Raw genomic sequence first — 13,667 nt, 5'->3', positions numbered from 1 at the left:
TACGCGTAACAAATGAATACTTTGTTAGGGATTACAATAGGGTTCGTTTAATTTGTCATTTCCATTTTGATTCACCACCGATGACTTCGCAAATGAATGTTTACTTATTTGTCATTGCTATGTGATCCACCAAAGAGCGGGGTTCCGAACCTAGGATTCTTACGAGTTGAAAGTGAAAGGCTAGATACACACGGTTTATAGTTTTTATAGTTTTGTTTTCTTGTATTTATCGTTCATTTATTATTATAGTTATTTGTTTGTCATTTTTTATTCATCCTTTAAAAACGATCACTGGTCAAATGTCTGGGGTCATCGAAAGTTTAGTTTGCTTATTTCACGTAACACAGAAAATTCAACGAACTCACTTTTGCCTTGATCGCGCTGGGCAAGCAAGGATGTAGCACTGGTGCAGACGTAGCCTGGGAGCGTGAAGTTGAGGGCCCACTCAGGGTGGTACGGTAGCTGGGCTGGGATCGAGTAGCGCACGCAAACTTTGGCCCCCGGACATGGGCTGCTAGCACACGGATCCATCTGCAAATGAGTGATCGGGTAGTAAACATTGCTCAATATAACTTTTACACATAGTTTTGTCAGTGAATATATCAGGTGAGATATTATCGAGAAATTTGAGACATTGGTTTTCTCTCATTGTGAGGACACGGTAGCGCCTTATTGGACGTGTGTCCAGTGAAGGCTTCGCCGGGCTTCACTCAGGGTGGAAGGCGGACCACATCCACCGAAGCTCCGTCATATCGGGAACCTTTCACTTTTTAACCCATGTCCATTCCACCTTGACTCTTTTTTTCATCACCATTTTTTCATGACCCTTTTCTCATAACTATTATCTCAAGACCCTTATCGCGATGATTATCACGAACGAAACCCTGTACACATTAAGTTACATTGAACATCGAGTATTTGCACTATCACCGACACTAAACTGTGCACACAAGTTATATTTACATTATTGTGTGTTTTCATTATCACCGACGATACCCTACGCACAATTTATTTCGTATACATTGCGTATTCTTCGATGATAGTGCAAATACGCGATGTTCGAAATACCTTGTACAGGGTTTCGTCCGTGATAATTATAGAGATGAGGCCCAATAGAAAAGGTTCGAGGTGTATTGGCCATGAGGTAAAATTTGAAAGGTCGCCGCTATTCATTGGTAAGAAATCAAAAGTCGCCGGGAAGTATTGACGTGGATTCGATGACAAAGGAGGCACATATTGCAGTTTTTCCACCGGCCATAAAAATGCTACCGGTAATAGACAGCTTCCATAAACGCACACTGTATTCCGTACCGGCTCTCCCAAGAATTTTCCACATGTTCTTGATCTCTATATATCGTCAAATGACTTACGTAATTGATAAAAATTTAAAAACAACTTGTTAACAACAAATTGCCGGTAATTGTACATACAGTTAATTTTTCTTGGACAATTTATTAAATGAGACAGTTTTAGGATTTGCTCGATCGTCCACCTTGATTTAATAAATTCTGGCATAATTTCCATAGCTGTTTTCTTCACTGCGTTTCTGATAATTTGTGCTTGGTGTCATGAATCTTTTTGCTTTACAACTCGAGCTTCTTTCAATGAGGTATAATTGTGATATATATGGTGTAAAATAATTATTTTAATCATGTACACGTAAATTCTAGAGACTCTAGTAAGAAAATACTTTGATTTAAACCACCGTCCTCCAAATCATCCAACGGCGCCCAAGTTTTTCTAAAAATGAAAATATTTTAGTTGTTAATGCTTTAAATTAAATAGGTGCTTTCTCGCATAAAATTATCCAAAAAATTATTGTCGAATAGTAATTGGATCGTATTAGTTGAGAAAAAATGCCTACGTGCCTCTCCTTTTTTTTATGTCTAATGAAAATTTTTCCATTTCAGGATTGAAGGCACAATCCTGAAAGTAGATAGTGAATTGAACTACGCCCAGTTAGTTATCTACCAAGATATAAAATAAAAAATAAATCAATTAATAAATAGCCCAACGCAATGAAACTTCGTATGGTATCAGCAACCGAGAACTGAACTTTATTCTAATCAAATATCTTGCTATTTGAATTGTGAAAATTAGAGGCATAAATCACTTAACTCATTTCAATATAAAGGCTTTAAATTGGTAATGGAAATCCTGCAGCCTAAAAAAGCTATAAAAATCCATTCAAAGGACTACAAAACATTTTCTTGATTCAGCGATGCTCATCTTTTGCTTCCCGCTCTCTTAATACATTCACCAAGAAAAAGAGGGTGCCGGTACAAGAAAAGACAAAACTTAGGGTACGTACACAATGAAAGCAGGTTGCCAGCGTGCTGGTTACCTGCTCAGGCTGGCGCGTGAAAATATAGAATACAAAAGCTTATTCGTACAGGTTTTCACTGTGAACACTTGCATTATTATCCTATATTCATTCTTGTGGCAGGTTGGAGCAGGTTGCCCGCGCGGGCAAACCTGCTTCCACTGTGTGCGTACCCTTAGGCGGCAATGATTGGTTTTAGCTGAACTGATGAGATGATGAGTACGCCTCTGTGTTCTAGTTGGGACTTGGCTTTTGCCGGCAGTCATGAGCAAAGCAATGGGATCCACATGACCAGTATTGGAGTTGATATGTTCAGATTAAATTGCAATGAAGAAGTAGAGCAGTCATAACTAGCCGTCCTGGGAACGTTGATTTTCATGTGCCACATGCAATCCAACCTGCGATTACAGCTGGTCTTCTGTTGTAAGTCCGAGTGGAAATACGTGCATATCTGAGTCAATGAAGGTGTTTTGTGGTGAAGATCGCTAGCTGCTTCACGTCCTGTTATTACAATAATAATATATTCACCTTTCAGTCATGAATTAACTGGAAGCAAACGCTGCCAAACCCTGAAATAAACTCATTTCATGTGTGCTGATTATTTATGTCCTGACATGAATTTCGTTAATTATGGACAAGGTATACCAGATAATTGTTGATCCAATATAGCCGACTGCACGGGCTTCAACGACGACGGCAAATCCGTAATGCTGTAGATTTAAGCGTGTTGAAGAAATTATATCATAATTAAAATAATGTCAAATAATCTTTTATAGACATATTGATGTATTTATTTGGACAAAAATCCAAAGAGAGCATTAGAGTATTGATTCTCACCAATAGATTGAGGTCAGGCTGTTGAGTGATGACGTATGAGACCCAAATCGTCGAGTCGACGACGATCGACACGGTGCCTCTGAGCTGGCACGAAACTCCTGCACACAATACATTAGCAATGACTTAGCCATGCTTATAGTGATACTTTAGCCATACTTTAGCAATGACTTAGTCATGTTTTAGTGATACTTTAGCCATACTTTAGCAATGACTTAGCCATGCTTATAGTTGTCTCTTATACACATCTAGATGTGTATAAGAGACAGACATCACCGTTAGGTCCTAATGAATACGTATACCAAGTTTCATTGAACTTCATTCATTAGTTTGTTAGATATTCTTTGATCACTGAAATTGCGAGACCGGCCGCTGGTCCGGCCGGGCGCGAGTCCGGCCGTAAAATTGTCCGAGACGTCGCGAACTCCCATTGGCGCCAAACATTCGCTTATGACNTAGCCATGCTTTAGCCATGCTTTAGCCATGCTTTAGCCATGCTTTAGCCATGCTTTAGCCATGCTTTAGCCATGCTTTAGCCATGCTTTAGCCATGCTTTAGCCATGCTTCAGCCATGCTTTAGCCATGATTTAGCCATGCTTCAGCCATGCTATATAGCCATGCTTTAGCCATGCTTTAGCCATGCTTTAGTGATACTTTAGTCATGCTTAAGCCATGCCTAAGATTGCCAATGATGTGGAGAGGTCGTGTAGAACGTCAAGGGGCTTCAGCAGGATAGTGATATCCTGCCACCTCAAACAAATTGTGTTAAAGAACTCATTCTGTATGAATAAACTTCATATGAGGAGTATTACCGGATTTTAGATTTCACATCTCTAAAATATAGTTTCTGACACACGCTAACTTGAACTGTGTGATGTTATATATATTATTTAGTCTATGTGTTTTATTTCAAGTCTCTTATCGTTTATCTGAATATAGTTTTGATTCCCTAAGTCTTCACTATTTCTAACACAAATCATTAGCAGCCATAGCGGGGCTACAGCATCGTTTCTCTGAACCACCGAAAATTCGCGTGGAAACCCGGAATGATAACCGCATGGATCGAACTTTTAATATCCAACATTTTTATCAGTGGAGATACCACAAGAAGAGAGGATAGTCAAGGGATAACAAGCCTCAGACTATCCTTGAATTAAATGCTGTAATAACAGCAGCAAAATGAGTGTTCCAATGGAAGGCTGCTGAGGGTTATAGAAAACTTCGCCCTCCGAATGCAAATGTGGTTGTTTTATTGCCAATAGTGGTTCTTACTAATCAATGATACGCTAATTATCAATCGACCTGGTTAATATTTAATGCAATACCGATCATTGTACTTATATTACTTCCTGTTCAGAACAATACTAGAAAATTAAATAGAAATAGTGCATTTTAATACAACGTGTACTTGATCGCTCATGATTAAGTTCTCGTTTGCCTTCGTACACTTTATCAATCATGAACTTTCATTCAATTGCTAAAGTTTCTGGACGTTCAATTTAAAACCCCAGAGTGTAGCGAAAGTAATATCAATGTCGATGAAATATTCAATTGGAAAGTTTAATATGCCCACGCATGCGAGGCTGGCGACGCTCGTCGTGTGCAATCATATACCTCTGTTGGTCACAATATTTCTACTCTCATAAAATTGAATGAGTCTATTGTCCAAACAGAGAAGCAGATCCAGATTGCCGCATTAATACGCCATTTTACGCGGATGAAGTGGATTATAATGACACTATAGGAATGACACTGAGGTGACACGTGAGTAAAAACTGCATGACAATATACATATTCTTACTCACTTTTTAAAGTGTGTCGTGAAATCGTTCTTATACTCCAGTTTATACATCATAATCGTTTGACGACAAAGAACGAATTAAATAGAACTGACAACAGTTCTCCTGCAAGTGCAATTTGTGAAGCAAATGTATTTACGTTATTTTTTTTAACCTGTGTGTGTAAATTTGTTGAGATGATTTCATTTGGAATAAATCTGATCTATTTACGATGAGAAAATTTTAAACTAGATCGTAAAAGTATTGCTTTTGATTAATTTTCATAGGTACGAAAAACATTGTAACAAATTTATTTATATTAGGATTAAATTTCTCAACCCTCTACGGCCTGATGTGAGTATACCGGAGCAATATTGTCACACAAGCCTACACAAAAAAAAATAAATTGATAGTGAGCGCAAAATGACTTGCACTGATGGTTGCCGCCACGTACGACAACTTTAAAATGTTCTCTGTTTCGTACAAAAGTCCTCAGATTGCTACACTCATTAGTTTACGTATAATTGTATGTTCCCGGAGAGTAACATACGGCGGTAAAGGTTCATTCTCACGTGTATGCATCCCAGTGAATGCTAAAATCCTTATAAAAATTAAATTGGTATCAATTAAAATAATTCACTTAATTTTGGTAATTTATAGTCTATGTTTTTCATAGATTCCAGGGTTTAATACTATTCTAGTATTGAATAAGTGAACTTCAGTAACGAACTGGACCAATATTTGACGCCTGGCGGTCGACTTCAAATTTACCAATTGTTTGAACGGTGATGAATTCCGCTCCTTTCTTCAATGTCGTCCCGAATACGTAATTAATTGTGTAATCTTTTATTATGACGAGGAGATGAAGTTTGGTACGTTTCATGATTTATGATAATTGAAATTTTATTTATTATTTACAATGTACCAATTGAACTGGTACCAAGGCTAATGGAATTGTTGTTCTTATTAAGAAATATTTTCGAATTTATTTGCAGACAGTAATATTTTTCGTCTCCTATTGTGCATTGAAACTCAATGACTACCAGCTCGGTCGTTGAATTCAAATTTGAATGGAGAACTTAAAGCAATCCTAAGAGCAATTGCTACACATAGCGTGGTGTGTAAAGCCCTCACTAGCTACAATGACACTCACGCCTCATACACTATCCTTATTGCAGCGCACAATTAACTCTCACTTGCCCGCAATTCCCTCAATTTACTTGAAGTTCCACAAAAAAAACTTAATTATCATCAAACCTCTGCGCGAATTTGTTATCTAAATTGTATAGCCGTTAAAACTTGGACATTCATACCAAGAGACCTATTTTCTTGTAAGCTTATTGAGGCTGCATTTTTCGGGACGACCTCTTGACAGTCCTTATATAGAGGCTTTTGGCGAATGTGATGATTGCGTTATTATTATTTTTAAAAATTGCCTGTCATTGTCAATACATTGAAAGTTGATTGAAAAGCCAGTGAATGAATTCAGGGTTAAAATTTCTCACATAATTAGAAGAAAATCATTGTTATCATGTGCCAGTTTTTCATTGTACGTCACCATCGTAGCTGAAGGCGACGCAGAGCTCGAAGCCGCGGCACAAGTCCAGGCAAGCCAACACGCGAGGGACCGTCTGGGTCAGTAGGACAGAACTATCGGTGAACCTCTTTTTTCCTGCAATGGTTTTGAAAAAAAATTAAAGCATGCACTCCTAGCCAAGCATAGAAAGACTTATATTCATCGAGATTGACAAGTATGCTCAAATAAAAAAATTCTACCTCAAACTACGCCGAGCCCGAGATAATTTTGAGACAGATCCCATGTGAAACGATTAATCTGCAACTTATTAAGGTTAATATACAGCAATAGTGTTTGCATCATGCAGTAATCAACCAATTTCAATGGACGTACGTTCACATTGAAATCAAATTGAGATTAAGATAAGAGAGTTTAATGAAATTTACCAAAACAGAGATATAATACTTTCATATAACTACCAATATTATTACAAGAGTCCATTGGAAAAATAATATAACAAGTAAATCTGTCACGCAAAAGGCTGTCATCCGCGAAATGAAACATAATACATTCCCACGCATGACGGAAGTTCGCATGTAATTTAAATAAAAATAGCAATTGTTGCTGCTAGACAATTATTCATATGTGCGGAGGAGTTGAAGCGCAAATGAGAGAAATTGACAGAAGTAGAAAACAACTGGAATAATACGCGTTACAAATTGTAGTTACATTATTAACTTGAATAAACCTTACACGAGCACGCGCTGGACACATGCAACGCAGGGAAAATTGTGGGAAAACGCTCAGTGACATCGCCAAGTTGAACACAATTTGGTTGCATTTTAGTGGCTGTTGGAGCAGCAAGAGTCATCTTCGAGGTACACTCAGCCATGCCTCAGCGTTTGCAATATTATATAATAATATATAATATAATAATATATAATATAAGTGCTTTTTTTAATTTAATTCTCTGAAAGCTACATAAGGGCCCAACCTGCCGAATGAAGTATAAAATTAGGCGCAGGCGTGACCGTGGACTAAGAAGTCCTAAACTCATCATAAGGTCAGCAGCGTGTCATTCTGTCTTATACCCAAGCCTGTTCAAGTGATTAAAGTGGTGCTCGAGGTGAGCGTGACCAGCATAATCATTGAAGTCGATGCATTTCCGTGATTACGATGTTATTCCGCGGTATGAAAAGAGACTTGAGACCCAATAAGATGCATCTAAATGTAGTTCAAAGCAGTTCTTGGACCAAAAATAAATATGAACCGAAATAATTGTATTGACAATTTTAGAAGTGACCGTATTGCAGTATTCATAATTTTAGGAAACGAATCGTGTAAAATCTGAACAACATTGCGTGATCTCAAAAATTATGTATGGCCACGTTTACTGCGTTTATGGCCACGTGTTCTTTACGCATGTATTAAATGGCACGTGTCATTGTAATGTACGTGTCGGCACGTGTCACATGTAATTGATGGCACGTGTCACATGTAAAAATGGCACGTGTCACATGTAATTGATGGCACGTGTCGCATGTAAAAATGGCACGTGTCACATGTAATTGATGGCACGTGTCACATGTAATTAATGGCACGTGTCGCATGTAATTAATGGCACGTGTCACATGTAATTAATGGCACGTGTCACATGTAATTAATGGCACGTGTCTCATGTAAAAATGGCACGTGTCAGAGGCTTCAATGGTCGTATTAGCAGGCATCAAAACTTCAGCAGCTGATATGCTGTATGCTTCATTATTTGCTTGACCCTGGAGGCAGGATCGATGACCTTACAGGAACTTTAGTGATAGACACCAGTCGACTGTTAGGAGACTTACTGCAGTCGAGATGGACGCGTTACTATTGGTTTCAAACCGAACGTGGCTTTGTTGCTCATTTCACATTATGAAAAGATTTATTGCGCGATATTTTTTATAGCGGAAATTACCGCTATAAATTTGCGCGACATCGAAAAATATGAATATATTTTTTTACCATAGTTCAAAAATTATTAAAAAGCCGAAACAGATCTTTGTTGCCTGTAATAGCGAAGAAAATTTAGATTTTGAATAAAATTATATCGCTATTACCAGCGGCAGCAGCCAGAAATTATATCGACACCTTGTGCTGGAACGAAATTTCAAATGCCATATTATGAAAACGCAAATAAGTCCGATGATTATCCCTAGTGTTTCGTAGTAACTTTAGAAGAAGATAGGTTTGTAAACATAGAGATTACATTGAACATCAATAATCATGCAATCAATCAAAATTTAACACTCTAACACAAACTTGCCCAGTAAATCAGAGAATTGCCTAAATGCCTTCAACCAAGAAATGCTAAGTTATGCCACACTCTGTCGTAATCCCAGCTCTGAATGACTGTATCGAGCCTCGCTCTGTCGTAATCCTAGCTCTGCAACGAGCCTCGCTCTGTCGTAGTCGAAGGTCTGCATCAATTAAGCCCTATTCTGTCGAAATTTGTAGCTCTGCACCCGACCTTCCTCTGGCCTAATTCAAGCTCTGCATCGAGCCTTGCTCTTCATGATCTAAGCTCTGCTGTCATGAACGCGATGCATTCAACTGAGCTCTGCCCTCCATCAAGTTTAGCTTTAATTTCCTTTAACCGATTTTATTTTAGCAATTTTCAACACTGAAAATAGGAAAATTGATAGAATTTCCAGCCATGATGTTCTAAATTGTTTCAGAATGCAACTGGAGTCTGTTTTTAAATTGATTTCCTTAAAAACTTCGCTGTGATGATCCATAACGTCGTGAGTGCTAAGCACCAAAATGAAATGCAGTTATTGCAAGTGATGCAAGAAGTAAGTTCAAATTATGGTGGGAAGAAACTGAAGAGAAATAGGTTGGAAAAAGACTGGATCATATTAGTGTTATTCATAAGTTTGACTGTACCTGAAGTGAAGGAAATCAACCGCCATATAGTCTAATCGCTCCACAGTCTCCATTAAATTACCTAATTGCTAATTAATTGAATGTCAATTATGCTCCCTTCTAGTTTCGCAAACTGGAACAAATAAACTGCAAGTCGTCTCTGTCTGACGAGCTTACAATCGCGCAAATCATGTTGGACATCCAGGTCGTAAAAATACCAGATGGGTATTTTTAATAAAAGTTTTAATATCTTCCTTAATAAACTTTCATTTGTAATATCATATAATTGCACTAAAACTCAATATTCTAATGTTCTAGGAAATTTCAGCTGTAGGAAATAACGGGAATAATAAGCGATCGCAAATTGATCTCACAAGTTTCGGACTCATAAGTTTCAAATATGAAATGAAGGAAAACGATGCATATAAAATTAAAATCGTGCAAAATATACTCCTAGTTGGCGTTAAATGTTGAATCTGAGACACGATATTACATTGCAACCCAACATTGAAGCTAGCTCTTCCACAAGCATTTCGGTTAGCGCCAGGCCGAAGCCAACGCCACCGTGCCACCGGTTGCCTTCCAGGCCATAAGTTCCACGGGTGGATAGCTAGAGGTCAGCATAGCCAAAGTACACAGTGCGATGCATCGGCTTGTACTCTGAGCGGTTTCACGGTCTTTTGACTCTCTCTCTCCAGCTAGAAGCAGGCAACTCACCCAGGGATCTCGCTGAGATCGACGAATAGTCTCCGAGGGCTGCCGAGTGGGCGAGATACAGCGCCAGGCAGAGCCCGCCTGACAGCCATGGGCGAGGCTTCATTCCCGTAGCACTTATACTGCGATTACCTCTAATTTTAAATGCTGCTAACAATCTATAAATCTAATCAACTAGTTAATTAAACTCTACCCAAAAATGATGACAGTCAATTACTTATGATCTGAAAGATAGCATTGACAAGTTTATATCAATCGTTGCAGAAATGTTAGTATATGTAGACACTTCAGTCTAAAACTTGTTCCCGCCACTGACAATCTTATGTTGATGGCGGGAATGTTTATGATGACAATCTTATGTCATACGTTTACAAATTTATAAATTTATCTTCCTGTTGGTTCTTTTCTGAAGAATTTATCAACTTGGGTTGATATTTTCATGATTGCATCGTAGAATTTATTATTGACAATTTTTATTATATGTTATAAAAAATTCCCTGCAAATTGCTTGATTTGGAGAACAAATTTTAACTTGAAGACAATTTTAAACGCGATTGTGATTTTATGCGTTACACTTTTTTCCCCATACGCGCTAATACAACACGAGGTAACACCGGCTTGAATTACCCGCGGTTTCATGTAACCAGGCAAAGAACCCGTTAAATACTCAATTCTGTTTCTTTTGCACATTGCCGATTGTACAATATAGGTAGAGGAATGGATGACAGAAAACATTTTGAGCGAAAGGTGTGAGTTATAAATATTGGCCTGACTTAAACTCAGCTACATGAGTCTGATCAATACAGAATAAGACAGATTAATTTGTCTGACATAGATACTAGGGTAGAGCGTTCTTTTCAAATTTGGATTTCGACTTCAAAACAGTTCGGAAAAAATTCATGTAGATATATGTTTCAATTTGCAGAGCTCCTTATTACCATCTTCATCGCAAGAGGGTCTCTCTAAAAATGAATGTTTTTCCTAAAATTGTTACCAATGTAATTGGAGTGTCAAATTGGCCATTTGACACTCGTATACCAAAGCATGTGCCTTCTTAGCTCTTATTCATAATGTTGCTCTGTTAACATCTGTATTCGGTAATTAATCGTGGTGTTACTTGCAGCTGAAAGGTTTGTTCGATATATTCTGTCAATCTTCGCTCAAATATACTGAGTGCATTTGAATCTAAATAGCGACATTTTTTACATTTCGACGCCGGATATAATCAGCGATTTGGCGCTTCGGACGCTATTTGGGACGATGACTGCGTTCGTCGTTGAGGGAGACGAGAAAATAAAAATTATCCGTTCAAAAATTACTTTTTAAAGACAACTCTCCTAAAGAGACAGTGTCTCCGATTTTACACATGTACAATGAATTTCTTATTTTATTTTTAAATATTAAAAAAAATATTTTTAAATCTTTTTTAATATACATATAATTTTCCCCTCATTTTCTCATTTATGGAAAAAATGCCTTATTGTGCTCGTCATGTCCGTCCGTCTGTCCGTGACTTCACGTTTTCGTCGACGAAAAAATGCGCTCTCTGTCACTCACTGCAGTGAGTACTGAGTTATATTTTTTAAATTACATAATCTGTCAATTGATTCAAGCATTGTCTCCAACTTTACGCAAGTGTGCAAAATTTCAGATCGATTGGACAGGTAGTAGTGTGTTTAATATCGATTATAAGATTTGTAGCAGACAAACAACAAGAAGTGAAGTTTAAGAGTTAAGAGAAGTGTTTTAAATACAATCGTCCGTATATAGAGGTCAAAGTTTCAATTTACGGATAGTTTCTATCAAATCATCCTCTTAAATGTTCAAGTATCAATAATTTCTTTCACAAGACTTCTCGAAATAATAAAAGTTCGAGTAAGCATTCCTGGACATTTAAGATTTTAATCGCTATCTCCGGTACCATTAGAGGTAGCGATGGCCCATGAGAGGTGGCGAATGCCCTTATACATCAGCCTTGGTTAGCATGAGGTAGATCAGGAAATAATGTACGAGGAATAAGACCTTAAAATGAATTGCAAAACTCAGTTTAATCGATCTGCAGACACCTTTTCTTAACAATAATGGCAAATGACTATTTGCCAATATTATGACTTTTTTCACATGACTATTAATGACAGTTTATGACTATTTTCACATGACATTAATGACTATTTTCACATAACTATTAATGATAATACCAGTTTAAAGGAGATTGGATGGAGCAGCACAGAAGCTTGCCATAATCCACTATTTGATGGATTACACTGCGGTGGTGTTCGATCTGAGTGGTTCTGGGTTCTGTTATATTCGGTGGTTCTGAGTGGTTGTGGGAGTGTGGTAGCTAATATAATACATCCTAATGAAGTTTTTGTTTTAGTCCCTTATTCATTTCACCATGAATGTATAATTGTATTTAGATCATTTTTTTCGTCTGCTCGCTACTAGATGGCAACTTTTATTTTTCTCATAACGGGAAATGCGATTTTTCAACACCTTTGTTCTTATGATGATTCTCAGAATTTTATTTTGGGATGACGTCTCGAAGATATTACGTTGAAAGTTGATATTTTATTGGTCAAGTAGTTTGTAATTCAATATCCAGGTTGGAGATAGTTAAGAAGGAAAATTCAGATGCCATATGGCTAAGTCAGTCGGCTTTTTAGAGTGACCCATTAACCATGAAGATAATAATATACTCCATTAAGATAATATAATGTATCTCAGAGAGTTTTTAATAATGGTTTTAACCTACTGCAACCCTAGAGTAACCAAAGTTTATTCTGTAGAAAATATTCATAACTATGCTTCATCCTCATATTTTTTAAACATTTTTTATGACATTCTAAAAATGAAGACGATAAGATAGGGCTTAGAAACTTGGAACATATATTTTAAAGACGTTTCATTGATTATTTTGCCCATCGTTACTCTCAATATACTACATGGATTGTTGGTAAAATTTTCTTATCTATGTTTTTGTTTCAAATTTTTAACATTTTCAAACAACCTCCGAATCATGAAGGAATCAACCTTGGGGTTTAAATTTTTATAAAAAATTATTAGTTTATTATTTATATTAAAATTATAACGTCCTTTTTATACCCTTCCATGACTTTTCCGAACTGTTGTGGAATATAGAAATGTAAAAGTTAAGAAAACGCTCCACCTATAGTAAATATCTCACCTGACATGAGAGGAACATGACATACCGAATAAATGTAGACCTCAAAAGCACATCGTGTTTACGACAGAGACAGTCTCATTAATGATCTAAAAACTAATCCCGTTCATGGCACGAAAATAAACGCAAAAAATTATATTTTATCAATCAAAAAATAGAAATTAACCATAAGTGTCGAGGAGATCAACATGACTCTAAACTAAGACGTGGTCGGAGAGTGACTGACTGAAAGTGGATCTTATACACGAGGAACTGCTGAAATTAGACCGTCAATCAAATTTCAAATGAATGAAATATGAAGGTGTACTTGGACGCATGACTTAAAGATGCATTGATGTGTTCCCGTGCGCTTCGAATTAAAGTTGTAAAAGTAATTTAATTCTTTCGTGACTGACTGGACTTCTCGGTCTCAAACCACTA

The 13,667-nt window shown here is 37.2% G+C and overlaps 1 protein-coding gene across 1 annotated transcript in view; it reads right to left on the bottom strand.

Annotated features, from left to right (window-relative positions):
• The window catches only part of LOC108679023, a 29,157-nt gene extending 18,867 nt beyond the window's left edge, over positions 1 to 10,290 (bottom strand). The window contains exons 1-4 of the mRNA XM_018167531.2: positions 10,070 to 10,290; positions 6,494 to 6,607; positions 3,161 to 3,258; positions 366 to 531 (exon numbers count right to left, since the gene is read on the bottom strand). Of these exons, the coding sequence (XP_018023020.1) occupies positions 366 to 531; positions 3,161 to 3,258; positions 6,494 to 6,607; positions 10,070 to 10,172 (481 nt within the window). The 5' untranslated portion in view covers positions 10,173 to 10,290. The remainder of the gene's footprint in view (positions 1 to 365; positions 532 to 3,160; positions 3,259 to 6,493; positions 6,608 to 10,069) is intronic.
• Positions 10,291 to 13,667: the final 3,377 nt, after the last annotated feature.

Source organism: Hyalella azteca, unplaced genomic scaffold (genome assembly GCF_000764305.2).
Source record: "Hyalella azteca isolate HAZT.00-mixed unplaced genomic scaffold, Hazt_2.0.2 contig10791, whole genome shotgun sequence".
Classification (NCBI taxonomy): Eukaryota; Metazoa; Arthropoda; class Malacostraca; order Amphipoda; family Hyalellidae; genus Hyalella; species Hyalella azteca.
Note: the sequence above shows the minus strand (reverse complement) of the source record. Positions and strands in the feature narration are given on the sequence as shown.